General features: G+C 42.2%; 2 protein-coding genes and 1 long non-coding RNA gene across 3 annotated transcripts in view; 1 reads left to right on the forward strand and 2 right to left on the reverse strand.

Annotated features, from left to right (window-relative positions):
• Nucleotides 1-21,024, reverse strand: part of LOC307145102 (uncharacterized protein) — a 590,539-nt gene that overhangs the window by 381,609 nt on the left and 187,906 nt on the right. The gene's annotated exons all lie outside the window — the stretch shown is intronic.
• On the forward strand, nucleotides 666-2,462 carry LOC307150351. The gene is made up of 3 exons (XR_013819694.1): nucleotides 666-739; nucleotides 1,043-1,550; nucleotides 1,891-2,462. It is a non-coding gene; the product is annotated as an uncharacterized lncRNA (long non-coding RNA).
• LOC307154588 (uncharacterized protein) lies at nucleotides 2,706-4,545 on the reverse strand. Its single transcript, XM_079864586.1, has 3 exons — nucleotides 4,486-4,545; nucleotides 3,714-3,838; nucleotides 2,706-3,593 (listed from the first exon to the last, which is right to left on the reverse strand). The coding sequence occupies exons 1-3, from the start codon at nucleotides 4,497-4,499 to the stop codon at nucleotides 3,406-3,408; spliced, it is 327 nt and encodes a 108-aa protein (XP_079720712.1). The 5' UTR covers nucleotides 4,500-4,545; the 3' UTR covers nucleotides 2,706-3,405.

Genomic DNA, 21,024 nt, shown 5'->3' on the forward strand with positions numbered 1-21,024 from the left:
GACCCCGAAGAGGGACAGATCCAAAGCGGGCAATGCCAGATAGTATTCGGCAGTCCCGAGTCCTGGCTGTTAAAAAAGAAGTGGCGAGACATGTTAGAAAACAAGATCTATCGGGAAAACCTCATAGGGATTGTTGTGGATGAGGTTCATCTAATTTATAAATGGTAAGAGTCATTTTGTAAACTTCCTCTAATGAAAAAGTAAGCTATTCAATATTAATTACAGTAGCCTAATTTGAACAGGACAATATGTCTAGCTGCTAGCTGCAACCTGTTATGCCGTAAATGCTACGTGCTACACACTTTACTCTGGCTACTTCCCAAAATGAAATCACAGTATGCTGAAATTCAGATTGCTCTTTAATCAACTACATTCTGTTATCAGTGTTACCACAACAATTATTTAAGCAATATAGGCTAGTGCCTATAAGCATGGGTTAGGTAACTCTGATGTAGGCGTGATAATTCTTACTTACGTTACTGTTGAATGAAACGCTATCGTCCAACCACATACTTTCTAATAGGGTGAATTTAATTAATAGTTTGATCAGGTCTAATTGTTTTATCAGGATTATTGTGACATGTAGTAATTATGTAGTTGTTTAACTTGTAACATTGGTTATGTTATAACATTCAAATCTATTCTTATTTGTTCACCAGGGGAAATACTGAAAAAGGGGATACAGCCTTCAGGGAGTGTTTTTCCAAGCTGGGCGAACCAAGATCTATTGTCAAACATGGTGAGTAAGAAAACGACCCATGTCCCTGAACACGGCCTTAGCCCTGGGTCAGGAGGAACAGAAAGGCCTTTGTGACTGGTATAATATTACTGTTGCAATACTAATATTCATTATTAGGATGCCTTTCCACCCCCTCAAAACACCATCCACCTTGCTATCACCCTCTATTGATCTCCCCCATCACACTTATTGAGGTGTTTGCTCTCCCGTCCCCCAAGACAACCCCCAATTTGCTTTTATAGAGTATTGATCACCCCCCATCACACCTATTGAGATGTTTATGCATTTGCATCTGTTTTTCAGGTACACCTGTTCTGGCCTTGACCGTCAGCCCGATCAGGACCAACATTAGGCTTGGACTGATTAGAGTGTCTGCTTGTAAAATGGACTGCCTGGATTGGATCGTCAGTGAAGTGAGAGAGAAGGGGCTTAATATGTCTCCGGCAATCATTTACTGCAGAACACTAAAGACAGTTGGGAGAGTGTATTGCTATCTTAAAGCAGAACTAGGAAAACATTGTTGGGTGGACCAAGAACATAGGGCTGAAAATCTGCTCATTGGCATGTTGCATAGTCAGACTGTTCCTCAGAACAAAAGCAGAGTACTGTCATCATTGGGTGGAGATGGTGCCTGCAGAGTGGTTGTGGCAACAACTGCACTTGGGATGGGGTTAAACTTTCCCAACATAACACATGTTATCCTCTATGGGTTACCAGAAGATGTGGAAGCTATTCTTCAGGAAGTTGGCAGGGCCGTAAGAGACAGGTCTCAGTCACATGCCATTGTCTACGCCATCAAGCAGCACATGTTGTGGTTTAATTCTTTTCAGGGGAATGACTTCAGAAAAAATCATTCCAGAAAAAACTTTATTAACAAACAAAGCCGAGTGCCCCTCTGCAGAAAGACCCTCCAGCAAACGTATATACCTACATCCTTCTCCCAAGTATGGTAATGCATTCTATAGATTATTTTGAGAAATAGTTTGTACCATGTGACTTTACTGAAATAGAATTTTCTGCTGCAACAACACCTTCTGCTCTCAGGTTCCAAAGTCAAGCAAAAGTCACCCACAGACAAGGAAATAATAGTGTACAAAAAAAACAGTTAAATTACTTATTTTCTAAATAATAAAATCTTCAACACACACAAGATTAAATCAGGCTTTGAAAAGTATAATTGACACAAGCATCACTTCCTGCTTTTGGAAAGCCTTGTTCTCTCACTTTGAACACCACACAGAAAGTGTTGAACCAGGACATTTGTGCTGCACTCATTGCCATTCAGTCTGTTCTTGTAGTTCAGAAGGTTGTGATGTGGCAACCCCTGCATATGAACTGTTAAAACAAGAGGTTTCTGCAACTGGTAAAATCAGAGAAGTCACACAGGAGGAAAGGGTTTTGATTAGGGATCTTTTGACAAAGTATAAGAATAGCCTAATCCAGGAAGACACCCATCTCTACACAAACACATCTGATTGCACAGGTTTTAGTGATGACCTAATTGACTCTGTTCTGGAACACAGCAAAGATATATTTGATGTCACCTACATAATTGATAATCTCCCTGTGTTCCATAGAAAACATGCACATGAAATTAAGAATTTTTTCATAAGTTTTCTGTGACTTTGAATTTTTTTAAGTTGATCTGCCTCTAGAGGACTTCTTGGCACCAGACGCAGACTACACAGGGTACTTTGATGAGGAGAATGAAGAACAAATGGAAGCCTCATGCAGTAGTTCAGAATCAGGATTGTCTTTACTGAGGATCTCTGACTGACACTTGTAAATAATTGATCATTGTAAATTGCATCACTGCCATATTTTGTACATAGTTGTTTGTTCATTCAACTGTTTTGGAAATTACTTAATGTAAATAAAGTTTAAAAAAATTATAAAAATTTATAATTTTCTAATTGTTGTCGTGTTTAATTTAGTATGGCAAATAAATTAATTTGAAAAACAGTTTGAAAAAGTACAAATAATTTTATTAATTACAGATTAATAGGTGTACACAGTCTTAAGAATAAACAAAAGCTCAAGGAAATCCACAATATGTATGCTCGAACCAGGTAGGGAACACATCATGTTTGCATGATGGGTGCCAGTTGGCCTTTTGACACCAAAATCAGCATCCACATTGTCCATCATTTCCTTCAGGACTCCGATATATTGGCTGACTCTGTGCGCTGATTGTTCAGACAGGTTTGGTCCAAGACCCTTTAGAAATGACTTTAGGAAATTGTTCATGTGTTCAAGGTGAAGATCTAGATTCTAGGGGGATGTTTCTCCCCTTCCCTCCCTTGCTGTTCCAAAACCTGTTCCACGTAACACTGTGAGCCATGCGAGGGCTCAAAGAGGCATTCACCTGCAGTGTGAGTAGAAAAGTGCTGTAGGCATAGTTGCTGTGCCCATAGGCTTTGTAAAAAAGCAAGGCAACCTTGTAAAGCCTCATTAGTCTCTCACCATCACCCTCTTTTACTGCATCCATCATGTTTAAGATAAAGAACCCAAAGCTGAGCCTTGCCAAGGTGTGCTCTTTTTTGTGGTCACGGTTTGAGGGTGTTTTCCTCAGGCAATTTTTGAGAAGAAATCTCAATGTTGTGATTTTTCCGTTCGTGGTTGTCTCTTGCCTTGAGGTACGTGTACAACTGTCCACATCCCTCCACTCAACAAGGAAACTGCTTGTTTTGAGAAGATGTCACTGGAACTTCATGGATGCTGCTCACAGCTTCTGGGACATCACCAAGCATGATGCATTTATCCACAGCCTCTGATGTTTTCTCATGCAACCAGGCCCTCTTCATTTCAGGTGATGCGGTAGTGAGGTCCCCGGGAACAAATGAAACAGGGATTTCTAAGTTACATGGAAGAAAAAGCATATTTTACAAACATCAGTGATGGGTTTTATTCATTTCCCTTCCCAAAGGGGATTTTTTTTTATTTATTATTTTATTGGAAAATGCTCCTTGTTTACCTGTTACATCCTGCAACCCAAAATGCTCCATGGCAGCTGACAGAAACAGTGCTGTTGTGTCCGTCATGAAAAAATCCTTGTACGAGTTGTATGCAGCATGGGGTCCTTGCTTTGCATTGCTGCACCTGTGACAGAAGTACAGCAATCATCTAAATCAATATTCAACTTGCAAATCGATTTGTGTTTTTACTGTCAGTTTATTTCACACAATTCCTCATGGGGGCACACACAGTTTAGTTTGTTTGAAACCTCTCACACCACATCACACCTAACGGTTCTAAAGCAAAAATATGAAATACTGGTGAATTAACTTTAAAAGCTATGCAAAAATACAAACAAAGCTATACCTCATGGGGGCACACACAAATGTTAGTTTGTTTGAAACCTCTCACACCACATCACACCTGACAGTTCCAACACAAATATATGAAATACTAACTAATTAAGTTTAAAAGCTATTAAAAAAACAAAGCTATACCATACCCTCCCTGGAAATGACTCTGCATTTCATGACGGCAAGAGTGCATTTCCCATCCCACAACAGAGAACATAAATTCATGGGTTATCCCGACATGTCCATGTTGACTGGATTTTGAGCATCGCCAAAAAACTGTGAAAAACATTGTTAACAAGTTGAATAATGATGGACATTAAAAAAGCATGGACAGTAGTCCGTTGGCCGAGCAGCAAAGATGAGTTAAATCTCTGTTAACAATTAGTCATTATAGTCATTAAAGTCATTATAGTATCTACCAATAAAATATATTTGTACCTCAATTTTGACATGTTGGCGCAAAGTGTCCCATGGTCCTTTGCAGACTTATCATTAAAGAAAATCCTGAAGTGGATCTAAGGCCAAAAGAAGAAAAACAACATATAGAATCAGTGAAAAGGATGGTTACCTGCACAGCAGCTAAGTACACATCAGTACAGTTTTGTCTCATTATAAATAATAAAATACAAGTAAAATAATTAAACGGAAATGAAATTCATAATTTGACAATTCATGGATGAAATTATACTGTGCTCCATTACTTACTTCAAATAACACTCTAATGGCATGCCAGTCTTCAAACTTAAACACCATCCCTTCCTGTCTGTCCTCCTTGGTGACCCCGTCAGCAAAGGCACAATGTAAATTTCGGCAATTGGCCTCAGTGAGGCGGTCACCTTCGACTAACATTGTGGACAATCCTTCAGGGCCTTTTGGAATATATCTACATAAATTACATGAACAGAACAAATATTACTGTGTACAAAAGGAACAGAAATATTCTTTTTTACGAATACTACAAATGCTCATATGTAAACAGTAAAGGATGGTGTTGCCCAATTGTCTGTGAGCTAGAGGGCCTTAGAATGAAACATATTACATATTCTATTCATAAGGCCTCAACAGGTAGTAAACCTTAATGTTTTAAATGCTAACATTCTTGCTGAGCATGGTCAGACCTCTCAAAGGTAGTCAGTTTAGTTTGGAGATGGGGAGTCTAATGTAAGGCCCCCTAGCTTACGGCAAACTAATTAATGCTTACCTGTGTACTCTGTACTTTTGTTTTCATTTTTGAAAATTTGTCCCAATGGGTACTGTAATTGGAAGAAATGTTATGAAACATTGTATTTTACAACACACAATATTAGTGGCACATACAGGCATTAATAGAATTTTGAAATTTTGTTGTGCCATTTCTTCTGAGTACTCGTGTGGTATGTGATGTACCACCACTTTGGAAAATGGTTTAAAAATGGCCAGGTAACGTGTCAGGATCCGGCTTCCTAGGACAATAAACTCTCTCCTCATATGCATTTGTGTATCCAGCCCTGGGAGAGACGTACCTAGGTCGTAGTGCAGGAGGTCTGTCAGCGGTCTGTCATTATCCATATACTTTTCTGTACACCACCAACATATTTCAGTCATATTTGATAATATGGACTTTTACATGCACACACACCATCTGATGGCACACACACCATCAGTCCACCCTCCGTAGTAACTCATCCATACACTGGGTACACCACTGCGATTCTTTATGACATCATATTACATTTATAAGTTCAGCTTCTCCAAACTGTGTGACTGCCTTCTTTCTGTGCTCTCTCTTCCCACAAGTGACATCCACAACTACCCTAATAATTGACTAAAAGCTGGCCAATTCGTTCCCAAAATTAGCAGATGTCGGAGGCCTCTAACTGTGACCTCTACACTATGCTTTTGTCCCCGCAATTTAATAACGGCAGACATTATTGGACATTTCACCACATCCCTGTGTACACAATGAACCTGAACCATGCGGCTCTTATCCAATGCCTCGGGCTGAAACAGGCTTTGATGAATTGAGGTTTGGTTATATCCTGAATCCACCAAAGCCTGATAAGTATTCCCCTTAATACTCACAGGTACTTGGTACAAGCAAGCTAGATCGGGGGCAGCCTGCGGTGCGTTCGGGACCCAGAAGAGGGTCCCCACCTCAATCACCGGACACCTGTCAACAAAATGTCCCGGGTCCCCACAATACCAACAGGCTGGCCCAGACCTCCATGCCACCCTAGTGCCAGGAAGTGGGTCAAGGGGTTGACATGTGTGAGTGGAGGAACGGAAGCGAACGCTGCGCCCATACTGGCCAGCTCCGTCGGCAGTCCTCTCTGGCCAGCTGGAGATTCCGAAGCTGAACATCTCTCCATCAGGGTTGGGCTCGAGGAGGGGGATTTACCCTTAAGGAAAGGGACAGGTTTAGAGGGAGAGAGAGAGAGTGGAAAACCACAGGGGAGGGGAGAGAGAGAGAAACTGATGGCAGGGATTCGCCAAACCCGGGGCATCTTTCTCAAAGAGATCGATGAAAGCCTCCGGGTTGTTCTGAGGACCCATCTTTGTTAATGGCACGTGAGTGGGCGGGGCCTGAGCGGCTGGAGTTCCCCCAGCCCGAACCTCCCGATCCATCCAGCTCTGGAATAGCTTGCGGTCTGCCTACTGCGCCCGCACAAGGGCTTGGAACTGTCGCTCCTGATCGTCCTTCATGTCCGGGCGTGCCTGATGGTGTTCTTGGAGGAGTCTCACAAGCGATTGAATGACAGCAGTTGCGTTTCTTCTTCCTTCCTGGGTTTCGGCACCAGAGTAAGGAAGGAAGAAGACAGGGTTGGCATACTTGGACTCGTGCGTTTATTGAATCAACAAAAACAAACTCGCACTGTATGCACATCAACAGTATAAACTTTTTAGATCAAAGCAATCAGCCTTCCGTTTCTAAACACAGTTGGTCTCTCGCTCTTCTGCACGAGTCTCCAGTCCAATCTCTCTCTGCTCACTTCCCATTCCTCAGTGGTTTTATTTTCTTTCTAAGCCAATCACTGCAACAAGACACAGGTGTTTGTCATTTTGCACTTGACCCACTTACACCGCTCGTCTCCTCTCTCTCTCCTGCTGCAGACCTCGCTGAACCAAGCCCCCCTCACCACATACTTGTAATTAGATTATGCCCTGGTTTCACAGACAAGGCTTAAACCTAGTCCCAGACTAAAATGCATGTTTGAGTTGTTTTAACTGAAAGCAACTTGCACTATATACAGATCTATAGACATTATATAGACACTCTAGACATATCTTGAAATATGCCAGTGCCATGTTTTTTTTCTCAAGATGCACACCGGTAATGTTAAAAAAAAAAAAAGAAAGAAAAAAACCTACTTAAATGTCCTAACTGAACTAAGGTCTAGTCCTGGCTTAATCTAAACCCTGTCTGTGAAACCAGGCCATTATTACATTTTAAAGTATTTGGACTACAGTTACTTTTTTTATTGATTATATAATTACATGTTATTCTCACAATTGCAGTATATTATTCATAATTCACTGATTCTCCCTGGTGTAAAGAGTACCTGAAAACCATACTTGAGTAAAAGTACAGATATCTTACAGCAAAAATGAATTAATTACAAGTTGCAAATCACCAATACCACTTGAGTAATAGTCTTACCCCCGGTTTCACAGGCAAGGCTATAGTCTCAGACTAAAATGCCTATTAGAATGGTTTCAACTGAAAACAACTTACACTGACATATCTTAAAATATGTCAGTACCATTGTTTTGTCTGAAGATGCACAAAAAAAAAAAAAAAAATTGTTTTTTTTCTTTCTAAGAAATGTTTATAAAAGCCACTTAAGTGTCCTAATTAAACTAAGGTCTAATCCTGGCTTAATCTAAACCCTGTCTGTGAAATCAGGCCTTAGATTGTCTGATTTAAATGGTACTAAAGTATTTTACTCATACTGAATGTAGGCTCAAAGATGCACAAGTCCTCAACACCTAAGATACATGCTAGTGAAAAAAACAAGAAACAGTTTATTTGTGAGGAGAGCAAGCACGTTTATTTTCTAAAGTCGAAATAAAACTGAAACCACCTCAAAATTGCAATCGACACAACAGCCTCTTAAAAGTCTACAAACAAGTCTCAGTTAAGATTAAGTGCTCAAAAAGGGAAGAAGTAAACCAATATATTTTTACAATGAACAGCATTCAGGCAGTAAGTAGATAATGAACATGATTTTTGAGTACAACTCTACATTCTGCTTTATTTGCAAAGTAATGTCTGTGAAATGGTAGTTATTTTTGGAAAATTTTAAATTCTGAACTCAAAGTCTACACACTGTTAAAGGCAGCTATGTATTTTCATAAATAATGATCCATTTATACAAGCTCCATACTTCATTAGAAACTCCATAGAAAGGTACAACAATTTTTTTTTCTTCCACAAAACTATGTGCAAATTTGGTCTTTATTACATAAAGGTAAAAACTCTGGCCATCATTAGAACAAAATAATTGCAATTAATCTATAGAAAGTTACATAGACTGAAATTAAGTGAAAGCATACTGAAAAATGAAACCATATAAATTTCAAATTCGGTAAATGAGTTCAAAATAATTATTACACAATGTAATTGATATCTTAAGGTAGCTTCAAGCAAAATCAAAGAACAAATGGTGTCATTTCAACAAAATCAAGTCAAAACGATGTTTGATTAGAGTTCATTTTGGGAGTTTGTCAAAACAAACTTTCCAGAAAAGTTCGCTCTGGCTAGTAAACGCCTTCGATCTAGCATTGGTCTGCGGCAATGACTTAATAGGTGGGTGTAGCTCAGAGGCTTTGCCTTCTTTGAGGTGGAAATCTTTTCTGGTTCAATTCATCAGTTCAGTCTATCAGGGTCAGATGCGAGTGAATACATGAAATCACTGGAGAGCTTTATACTAGAAAATGAAGTTGTAATTCTAATTGAAAGCAACACTGACACTGTTTTTTCATGTTTAATATTGTAAAGCTGCTGCCTTAAAGCAATCTATTTTATAAAGTGCTGTATAAATAAACATGACGTGACTGGACTGCTGAATTCCAGAGCTAGTGCAAACATATCCATATATAACTATGATCTTATGCATTTCCTAACTGCTATTTTCTCAACGCTGTCATTTTTGTTATTGAGAGGAAAGCGTGCAGCTCATATTTAAATATTCATCTAAATGTGAGCGGCATCGGGATGTTTAAAAGGTATTTCACATTTCTTTTTACCCCTAAGCGAAGAACTAAAAAGAACATCACCATATATTGAGGCCTTAAGCCTGTTTTAACCCATGTCTCCCCAAATCCTAGGAAGTGCTTTGTTCACCCTGATTCTTATCCCCAACTGTGAATGATTGTAAATTCCTTAGTCCCTTGCCTCACCATGTGTAGCTGATGAAGAAACGGCCACAAAGAAAGAACAGACATTTAAATACATAGGCCCTGTTTAGACCTGGTATTAAGAAGCGTTTTGGTCGATTAGATCACAAGTAGACAAGGGAGACACATTCCCATTTACACCTCATGTTTTAATCCATCTTATTTGTCCACTTTCAACCATTTCTGTCCTGATTTTTTCAAAGAAATAGTCTATGAGAGGGTAAAAGTGCATGTGGGCTTTTTCAGATATTTCAGATTCCAACCACCAATATCTATAATATTTTTTCCCCTTCATTTTATGATAATTTCACGATGTACTACAAACACTAGTGCATTAAGTCCCCATGGACAATGTGAAAAAAAAATTATCACAGTGTAATGCAGAAAATAAACAGTACCTGTCAAAAGTTTGGAAACATTACTATTGTTTAATGTTTTTGAAAGAGGTCACTTCTACTTACCAAGGCTGCATTTATTTAATCAAAAATGCAGTAAAAACAGCAATATTGTAAAATAGTATTACAATTTAAAATAGCTGTTTTCTATGTGAATATATTTAGGGGTTCACGCATGAAGTGCTGAAACCCTATTGTAATTGTACTGATTTTTATTAGGGGTTCAAGCACGAAGTGCTGAAACCCTATTGTAATTGTCCTGATTTTTAGAGGTTCAAGCACGAAGTGCTGAAACCCTATTGTTATTGTTAATTTTCCCATGATGCAACATTCAGACATAAAACTGATCGGGCAGACCAAACCGTAAGTCGTAGAGACTTGAAACTTTGGGGGCTGATAGTACTCACACCGCCTACAGCGTCACCAAGGCCCGCCCCGATCGGCCTGACGGGGGCGCTACAGCGGTCAAAAGTACGAAACGGCTCATAACTCATCAACCGTGAGGCGTAAGCTCAAGTGTCTTATATCGCTGGAATCCTTGGCTCGAGGCGGACCAGATGCATGCCTTGGATTTGCTCACCCTTTGGGCATCAATTTTGAGTAAATTGAGGTTTTTTGAAAAACCTACTTTTGCGATTTTGGATACTCCTAGGATTTTGGCCCGATCGGAACAAAACCAGTGCAGAAATATTCTCTGGACAGTGACTATCAATAATCATAAAAAAAATATTCATTTAAATTCACGGTCGCTAAGGGAAACCAAAATGTTTGATGGCACCAGGGCCACTTTTACTAAAACAATTATAACTTGTGAATGGAAAGAGATATTTTCGCTAAACTCGAGACACATGTTCATGAGCTCAATCTGAGGTTACTTGAAAAAAATCTCGAAGATTGGCCAAGTGGTGGCGCTACAACATGGAAAAAAGTCATGAAAAATGGCTATAAACGCACCCAACCGTTAGTCCTTTAAAATTCTGAATCCTTCCCGAGTCCAACGATACCAAACATGCCAGGTTTCGCCTTGTAGTTTGTGTATCATTGTCATTTAGTACTTAAAAAACTTGCAATTATCTTCGAAACCATTAGTCCGATCGAGACAAAAACACCACAGGAAATTTGAAAACATAGGTCAATAGCTAAACAATAACACCCAAATGTCAAAATTACACTCAAAAAAATGCTGGGTTGTTTCTGTAAACAAATTGTTGGGTTGATTGTGCTGGGTCAAAAAGTTGGGTTGTTTGGGGTACTGTAAACACATTATTGGGTTGATCATGCTGGGTCAAATGAGTTGTAAGGGAGTCATTCACAAATAAACCGCTGGTTGGGTTATTTTGACCCAGCAACTGGTTACTTTTTTCATTCTTTGCGGAACTTTCTGGATTCTTCACTTCTGACTCGAGGAGCACGCCACTCGGAGCAGGCAGTGTTTTATGGTAAGTTAATATGAATGTTTACCTATATTTTTGTATAGTTGTGGTGGTGGCAGCAAGCTAATTTCACTGTTCAACATACAGTCTTTGATATGGAAGTGTGAGGGGTAACTATTTATTTCTGTGAAACATTAAATAGCCACAGCTAGCCGGTTAGAATTTTTTGACAAAATGCCACGTTAAATCCTTAGTTGAAATTAAACCAGCTATATCAGCAGCCTTTTTGAAATATGCAGTTTAAATTCTAAATTCATCATGTAATTATCGTAGGCCTATTCATTGTGGACGTTGCGTATTTAAAAGTGAGATAGGCGTTTTGTATGAAATCCATACGCGCACTTTCCTCACAGGGCTCGCACGTAAAATCAGCGGGAAATGAGTCTCTAATGTAGGCAAGCTAGTGAGTTGTGAGTGAAAAGTCTGCTGGCGTAGTTTTAGAAATACTCGTCAGAAGAAGTGACTGAGGTAAGTTCCAGCACAGTCTGCGTGTGTTTTCTGTAATGTCTCGAACCATCGTTTCTGCCAAAAAAAGGCTTTCAAGAGCTTGATATAGCCTAGTTTTTATTATGTAGGATATGACTTGCAATCTTTATACAGCGACTGAGGAAAGGAGAAATAAATGGACAGGCGTCAGTTTTGAGAAGAAAAGTATACCCGTTTAGTTGATCGTCAATATTTAAAACTTAAAAAATGCAAACTTACATGATAGCCTACCCGAAGTATTTTATTGTGTGTAACATCTAAACGAGGCGATCATCAGCGCCAGTCAGGAGATTACCGAGCAGCTTTGTGGGTTTGTGAGTTTTAACGTTAAATACACTATTAACATTACAGTAATATTTTACTTTTAATAAAGTAATGTTTTATTTGAATGCCTTAATGTTGATAATATTTGTCCAAATTACTCTTTTATTACTATTACTATAATTCAGTTTGCAAATACTGAATACACATTTTGTTTGTTTTTCACATTTGGTCATTTAATGTTTGCAATATTTTAACTGCATATTCAATAATAAATTGATACTTCCACAAAAAAAAAATTAACTTGCATGTCAGTTTTAATGCAACACTCTAAGTGATTGTCTGGGAAGCAGACACACTCTGTCAGTTTAAATCTAAACTAAAACGCATATCTTTTACCTGGCAATGGCATTCATATAGAACATTCTACATTTCTATTATTCAAATCAGTTAAATGATTATTAGGCTGCATAGGTCAGCCGGAACCGGGGACACTTTCCTATAACACCTGATGTACTCATTATTTAATAAGAAGAATGGCATCTATGCTAATTTTTGTCTTTCTGTTCATTCTAAAGTTTACTGAAGTCAGCCGGATCCAGGCCATATCCAGATCAGAAGGTGGACCTGCGCCTGGACCCATCCATGACGCATCCCTGAAGGGCCAGCCTCATCAGCCTTGTGAAGGCCTCATCGACACGACTGATCCTCAACAAACTCGTCTCCATACCGGTGTGATGACTCCGACTTCCAACCAGATGGAACTGGATAAATATTCTGAATTTTCTTATTCAATCTGACCTCTGACCTGTAATGCTGCCTGAATCATAATCATACACTGTTCGCTCGATGGCCAGAGGAGAACTGAACGACTGAGCCTGGTTTCTCCCAAGGTTTTTTTCTCCATTCTGTCTCCTGATGGAGTTTTGGTTCCTTGCCACTGTTGCCTTGGCTTTTGGCTTGCTTAGTTGGGGACATTTAATATTCAACAATATTATTGATTTGCCTTAAGGTGGACAATGACGCAATTTTTCATCTAGAAACAAACTTTGTTGTATTATTTTCATGTTACAGTATTACTGTGAAGCTGCTTTGATACAATCTGTATTGTAAAAAGTGCTATATAATTAAAGATGACTCTACTTGACTTGTGTAAACAACAGGTGAGGACCAACATGGTTGAATATTTACAAAATGAGATGACTGGTGAATTGCTGCACATTCTGTGCCTCAGGGATGAAATGAGGGGGACATGTCAGACCTTTGACATTGATTAACATTTGTATTCAATAACGAAAAGTATTAAAGAAATGTATAAAATTTAAAAAAAATTAAATGAGATTGAAATCACATATGTGGCCTCTCTGGTTTATTGTATTACAGAGATAATAATTATTTTACATTTGTAATATAACAAATATTTGTTACTAATTTTATTAAGGCAATGAGACAAGAAATAACCCAGCACATGAGTAAGACTTAACCTAGCAAGAGGGTTAATTTCACCCACTGGTTGAGTCAAATGAATGACCCAGAAATATGGGTTAAATGGTAAAACCCAGCACTTGGGTCAAACCAACCCAGCGCGTGTTCTGTCCAATAGTGACCCAACGGTGTGGTTAAGGTTGGGTTATTTTTTAACCCAGCAGTTTTTAGAGTGTATGATAGGAACTGACAAAAATAAATAAATAAATAGAAAATTCAAATCATTGTCACCCATGGATTATTTTTATGCTCTCATAAATAGAAGTGTCTAAACTTCAAAACAAAATGAGATATTTACAACGAATTTGACAGACATGTATGGGCACACTTTGAGGACACTTAATAAAAGTGGTGGAGATCAGGCAAGATGTGGTGCTATAACTGTCAAAAAAAAAAACTTTCCTCAGTAAATTGCCTGTATTGGCTGTAAATGGTATTTTCCAACAAATCTAAGTTTATTTGTTTATTTGGATCCCCATTAGCCACTACCTTGGCAGTGGCTACTCTTCCTGGGGTCCCAACAAGTAAAAATACAAAACTACATTTAATCAACAACAATAAAAAGTCAAGTCAATGAAACATACTGTGAGACAACGGGTCTTCGCAGGCCCACTGTCCGGCGAAAAATTGGGTTTGCAAAAAAAAAAAAAAAAAAAAAAATGATGATGGCAATACTTGCAGTGATGTTGGTATAAAGTGCTATTTATTTACAGTGCTCAAGAAGTGATACAGTCCCAAAAAGGAAATGACCAAAGCTATGTACAAAAGTAACAAATAAGTAAAAAAGAATGGCACACAAAAAGAACAAAGAAAAGATATGAATCTATACACACAAATACTTCAAGGAAGGATTGCTCACAGCACTACAATTGCCCGCTCCTTCGCCAGGTTAACTGACACCCTACATGAGTTTGGGGCTCCTTTTTATAGTCCAAGCCCCGCCCCTTTAGTTAAAACCATTACAAAACCTTTATGAGGTAAGTATATAGTGTAGTATATACATCTTCCAATATATATATATATATATATATATATATATATATATATATATATATATATATATATATATATATATATATATATTAACAAAAGCAGAAACAAAAAGGCAGACAAAATAACAAATACAAATAATAAACTCATAATAATAATGCTACATTTACATAATCCCCCCCTGTTAACACAAACAATGGACGAGCCGACTGCCGGTATTTATCCAGGCCACTAGGTGGTGCTCGGGTCTGGCCAGCCAATAGACACAACACAACACGAAAGACCGGCAACACAGAGGCTGACAAACACTGAACACATGTAAGTGTTAAAGTAATAAACTAAACGAAAAACAATAGACAACTTAGATGTGTGCGTATATGTATAGCAGGGATTTCTGTCAGGGATGGAAATGGAGTGGATATGTTTGCGTGTGTGAAAACCAGCGTGCTAATGGCGTGTGTGTGCACCCACATCGCCCCAGCAGGGAACGGAGGAACGAGGCAAGATGAAGTGTGTATGTGTGTGTGTATAAGTGCTGCGCAATCCAACAGGGACAGGTCACTCTGTCACACATACTAACCCAACATCCATTCCAAATATCAAAATCAACAATTTACTATATATTTTGCCATTAAATGTTCCTTTAAATATTTTTTTAAATGAATTTTTCTTGTAAAAATGTGTAATCAATGGTAAATCACTCCATATTTTCATTCCTCTATACATTACAGTCCGTTGTTTTGCAGTGGTTTTCGAAACAGGAAATAAATAAAAAACACCCCTTTTATGCATGCCTGGTGTAAAAATTATGACTAGTACTACTATACAAAAGTTGAGAGTTCAGGACATTAGGAACTCTAGACACAGAAATATTTATTATAAAATAAAGCAGAGAGACTATCCTTCACCAGTGCATTCTTAGTATATTAGCTCTTCTATAACAGTTTAAATTCAGTCTTGTCGCTCTGTTCTGTACAAATGTAATATTTCATTACATCATTTTTTTTTTTTTTTTTACTTGATGCACTGGTTGCCACACCACTGGGGAATAACACGCGATTCATCCAATCACTGATTGTTCTGCAGTGACTGAAAACCCATGAGAGCCAACAGTAGCGGCATATTCTTAAGGCCCGCCCACTGTTCTCGCCGGCGCTGCCGCTGTCAGCATGATGAGAGAACAGATCAGATGAGACAGCAGCACGGAGCATTTCTCCAGAAACTCTTTGTATTAAATGATAATCATAATCTATCGGAAACTGTGATTGTGTGCACTTGGAAACTTTGGATGCATCAACCTGGAGTGTTGTCGTGAGTGTTGAGAGAGAAAGGTGAAGTGGAAATCGGAGTAAAGATTTAGTGTATCCCAGAGTGATAATCTTTATTGAATCATCTTTATTTGAATATGTGATGCAATCTCGTTTTGGTGAGTGACATTTTTTTTATCATATGTTATCTTATGACAGATATGTCCATTTCAGAAATGATCTGATATGAGCTGAGTGTAGGCCGCACTCACAGCGCGAGCTGAACTAGTAAGCCGTGGGCTAAAGCTATCACGTGTAATAATGATCATTGTATCATTAGTTGAGACAATGAGTGTTTTATGAGTGTCGATGTGTTAAATAACTGCGAAAAGTTGGATTAATGTGTCATTTGAGCTGTGCATGTATATCATTTGTTACTGAAATGTTGAGACAGAAATTAATTATTGTACGTTTGCCTTGTGTTTTCCAAGGCTGCATTTTCTTGTTCTCTGTTCTCTTTCATAGGTTCACTCAACGCTGCGGATAGCGCAGTGGGATATTCTCTGAATGTGCCGATTGTCTGAAGCCCTATAGAATCACGCCAATTCATTGGCTGATGGCGCCCGCGCAATCTGGCTCCGCCCTGACGCGCTTACGTCGCATCATCACATATTTGAGTGCGCCATCTGCTCCTCAGATTTCTCTGCCTTCAGAACGAAGCGGTCACGTTTGCCCTTCGCTCGTGATTTTTCTGAGCTCGAATTACAACTTCTGGATTATTCTCGGCGCTTCTGCGACTGTTCAAGCGGAACTCTGTTTCTCCTTACGGTGAAGTGCCATGGAATACCGACGCTGTACCCCGCCATGTGCTCGTTACATCGCTAACGACGACCCACACAGTAAGTGTGTTAAATGTTTGGGCTTTTCACATGCGCGCGAGGCAGTCATAGGATCGTCTAAATGCAAATTCTGTGAAAATTTGTTGCTCAAAACCCTCAAATCGCGGCTCGCGGTTTTTGAGAGGGAATCATTCGTCTCCCCCTGTCGCGCTCCCAAGGCCTCTCGAGGATCCGCGACTTGGGGTTCGGATGTAGAGCTTGAGGATGTGGAGTTCGAGCAGACGAGCCCCGCTCTTTCTCTCCCTCCCTCCCCTCGGCACGCGCGAGGCATGCCGGTCGAATTTTCGCACGATTATTTGCGCCCCAGCCCGAGAGCACGCGACGCGGTTTCTTTCGGGCTGGAGGATGTACTTTTTACCGAGGCCTCCGACTCCGAGGATTTCGGGCCTACTCTCGCCGACGAGGTTATCCCGCCGAGCGGCCAGGAAGCGCGGCCTACTGCGGCCTACGCGGAGCTCGTTGACGTACTTTCGCGCGCTACGGAGAAGCTCGCTATTGATTGGCCCAACGAGCCCCGCGAATCTCAGTCGTCGAAACTCGACGAGAGACTTCTCAGTGGCCCTAATTCTAGGCCTCAACGGAGAAAGCTGCCATTTTTCAGTGATCTGCATCACGAGATTTCCAGATCCTGGAAGCAGCCTTTCTCTGCGCGCCTCACTAATGCGGCAGCTGATTTCACCAACCTAGTGGGTTCTGTGGAACAGGGCTATTCCGCCATTCCGGCGATTGAGGAGACTTTAGCCGACCATCTTGCTCCGTCGTCCGCGCCGTCCTGGAAGTCGCGCCCCCTCCTCCCCTCTAAAGCATGTAGGACTACTTCCTCTCTCATTGGAAAATCCTACATGGCGGCTGGGCAGGCAGGCATGACCCTGCACACTATGGCCATTCTTCAGGCCTACCAAGCGGACGTCCTGAAGGAAATGGACGAGGGCGATGGCGTGACCCCTGAAGCGGTCAAGGAGCTTCGTAAGGCTACGGATTTAGCCTTAAGAGCCACCAAACATACCGCACGCGCTATAGGTCGCTCTATGGCTGGTTGCCAGGGTTGTTTGGTGAGGCGGTCAACACGGTGGTTGAGAAATTCCGCTCCTCCAAATCCCAATCGGAGGCGTTCAGACAGTTCATGCCCAGGAGGGCTAGGGAACCTTCTGCTCCCTCCCCTGTTCGACCCAGAGAACGTCCCTCTCATAGACCGGAGTTCTTTAACAGGAGGAGCGAGCCGGTGCATCCCCCACCTAACACGGTTTGGGGAGCCCGTGGTCGCTGTTGAGATCTGGAGGCTCGCTTATGAGGCCGTTGTTTCCCCGTCAACGGCCTCATAAGCGCCTCCAGATGAAGCGGTCCGACAAACCGACCGCTCCGGCGGCCCAGAGCCATTCCTGACCCTCGGGTCGGAAAAAGGAGAGCTCCTCTGCTTCCTCAAGGTTGGGACAGACCGCGCAAGCGTTTCTGCCCACCTCCCAGCTCTCCTTTCCTTGCCCTGTCACCTTCGCCCCTCAGAGTGTCTCGAAGTGCAGGCCATTTTTCACCATCTCTACTCAGCCCGGCGCGGGAGGAAGGAGACGCTTTTTGCTTTCTCCCCTCACCCCCGACACTCTCTATAACTGCCGGTCGCATGCTCGGAGGCACTTTTCGTTTTCCTCCGGAGCAGGCGGACCTGGTCACCATGACCCCAGCATCGATGCCTCCCATCACGTGCCAGGACGCCAAGGGCTCTCCTGCACAGTCAACTTCTCTACCCCACCTATGTCAACACGGCACCCTCACTCAGGTATGTCGTCTGCATTACAACATCCCTCTTCCTCTTTCACATTTCTTTCAAGAATGGGAGCGCTTACCAGGGGTATCGTCTTGGGTTCTTCGCACAGTTCGGTTCGGCTACACTCTTCAGTTTTGCCGCAATCCCCCCTGTTTCAACGGGGTCTTTCCTACTGTAGTAGACAGCGCCACTCAGGCTTCTGTACTTCAGCAGGAAATTTCATCCCTCCTTCTCAAAGGAGCAATAGAGGAGGTTCCTTCAGGGAAAACCGAACGGGGCTTTTACAGCCGTTATTTCCTGGTTCCGAAGAAGGGCGGCGGTTTGCGTCCCATACTGGACCTCCGCCGACTGAACTTCTCCCTTTACAAAGGGAAATTCAAGATGTTGACGCTGAAAGCTATCATATCTCAGATTCGGCCAGGGGATTGGTTCGTGACAGTAGACCTAAAGGATGCTTACTTTCACATCCAGGTTGTACGGCGACACAGGCAGTTCCTCAGGTTCGCCTTTGGAGAAAGAGCGTTACAGTACAGGGTCCTTCCCTTCGGCCTCGCTCTGGCCCCGAGGACATTCACGAAGTGTATGGATGCAGCTCTGGCCCCATTGAGGCTCCAGGGCATCCGTATTCTAAATTACCTGGACGATTGGCTCATTTTAGCCCAGTCCAGGGAGCTAGTGACCCACCACAGAGACATCGTCTTGAGTCATATCCAGTCTCTCGGTTTGAGGTTGAACTCGGAGAAGAGTGTTCTTGCTCCGGCTCAAAGCACCGTTTTCTTGGGGGTGAACATGGATTCCGTTCTCATGCAGGCCCGCTTGGCTCCTGCGCGGATTTCCAGTCTAATGACATGCTTGGCCCGTTTTTCGCTAGGCCATCATGTGTCTGTGGGCACTTGCCGCAGGATGCTGGGCCTAATGGCCGCAGCCTCCTCCGTGCTACCACTGGGCCTGCTCCACATGAGACCCTTCATGTGGTGGATGAAGCTCTCAGGGGTTCGGCCCTCCGGGCCAACCCTTCGCCTACTGAAGGTATCGCGCAGTTGCTTTCGAGCCCTGTCAGTTTGGCGGGACCCTCTTTTTCTTCGGAAAGGGGTCAGCATGGGTGCGGTATTTCATCGCCAGATGATTACGACGGATGCCTCTCTCACCGGCTGGGGAGCAGTTTTCGAGGGCAGACCAGCCACACGGGTCTGGACTGGCGAGACTCTCTCTTGGCACATAAACTGCCTGGAGTTAAGAGCCGTTTTTCTGGCTCTGCATCATTTTCTCCCTCTTCTGGAGGGACACCATGTAATTGTCAGAACAGACAACATGGCAGTGGTGTCTCATGTGAACCGGCAGGGGGGTTCTCGCTCGCGCACCCTAGACAGGCATGCGCGTCACCTTCTCCTGTGGTCTCAGAGCAGATTCCTATCTCTGAGAGCAGTTCATGTCCCTGGGGTTCTGAACCTCGCAGCAGATTTTCTGTCGAGGCAGAAACTCAGATCGGGAGAATGGATGTTGAACCGCCAGACGGTGGCCCTGATCTGGGAGGTTTTCGGAGAAGCGGAAGTGGACCTCTTTGCATCTCAAGAGTCGGCCCAATGCCCGCTTTGGTTCTCCCTGAGTCCCCCGGCTCCATTAGGGATAGATGCGTTCGCTCACCCTTGGCCAACGCAGAAACTCTATGCCTTCCCGCCCATCAAACTGATCCAGGCGGTCTTGGCCAGAGTGAGGGAGAGCGGAGTCCGCCTCCTCCTGGTAGCTCCGTTCTGGCCGTCTCAGCCATGGTTTTCGGAGCTAATTCCTCTGCTGGAATCTTCCCCCTGGAAGATCTCGGTCAGGGAAGACCTGCTGTCCCAGCTGCAGGGCAGGATATGGCATCCTCGCCCAGACATGTGGAAGCTGTATGTTTGGCCGATCAGAGGCCGTTAGCATTAAGTTCTGATCTCCCAACTGACTTTCAGGAGACCATTGCGAGTGCTAGCGCCCCTTCTACAAGGAGGCTATATTCCTCCAAATGGAAGGTTTTTGAGACATGGTGCTTAGCACATGATAGGAGCCCAGTTAACTGCCCTGTTGGTTCAGTACTGGAATTCCTGCAGGAGAAGTTTGCTTCTGGAGCAGCTGCTACCACTCTCAGAGTTTATGTCGCAGCTATTGCAGCACATAGGGAATCAGACGAGATTCCCCTGGGGAAACTAAGATTAGTTTCGGCCTTCATGCGTGGGGTTAAGCGCCTGAAACCGGCTCGCTCCCCTAGAGTTCCCTCATGGGACCTTTCTATTGTCCTAGAGGGTTTGACGAAGGCCCCCTTTGAGCCCTTGGAGTCAGCTCCGGAGCGGATTCTAACTCTCAAGGTTTCTCTTTTGTTGGCTTTGTCCTCATTAAAGTGGGTAGGAGACTTACAAGCTCTTTCTGTTAGCGAGTCTTGCTTGGACTTTGCTCCTGGCTTGGTCAAGGTTTCCTTGAGGCCGAGACCAGGGTATGTCCCCAAAGTTCTTTCCACAACTTTCCGCTCGCAGGTGGTTAACCTTAACGCTTTCCACCCTCCTCCATTTTCTTCTGAGGAAGATAAGAAGCTTAACTTGCTCTGCCCAGTTCGTTCTCTTAAGATATATTTAGACCGCTCAGGCGGTTGGAGGAAATCTAACCAGCTTCTGGTTT

The sequence above is a fragment of the Squalius cephalus genome (genome assembly GCF_949319135.1).
Source record: "Squalius cephalus genome assembly, chromosome: 2".
In the NCBI taxonomy this organism is placed as follows: Eukaryota; Metazoa; Chordata; class Actinopteri; order Cypriniformes; family Leuciscidae; genus Squalius; species Squalius cephalus.

Coding starts and splice junctions, on each gene's coding strand:
- LOC307154588 (XM_079864586.1), bottom strand. Junction 3,594..3,713: donor TGGGTTGCAGGATGTAACAG/GTAAACAAGGAG, acceptor CATGTAACTTAG/AAATCCCTGTTTCATTTGTT.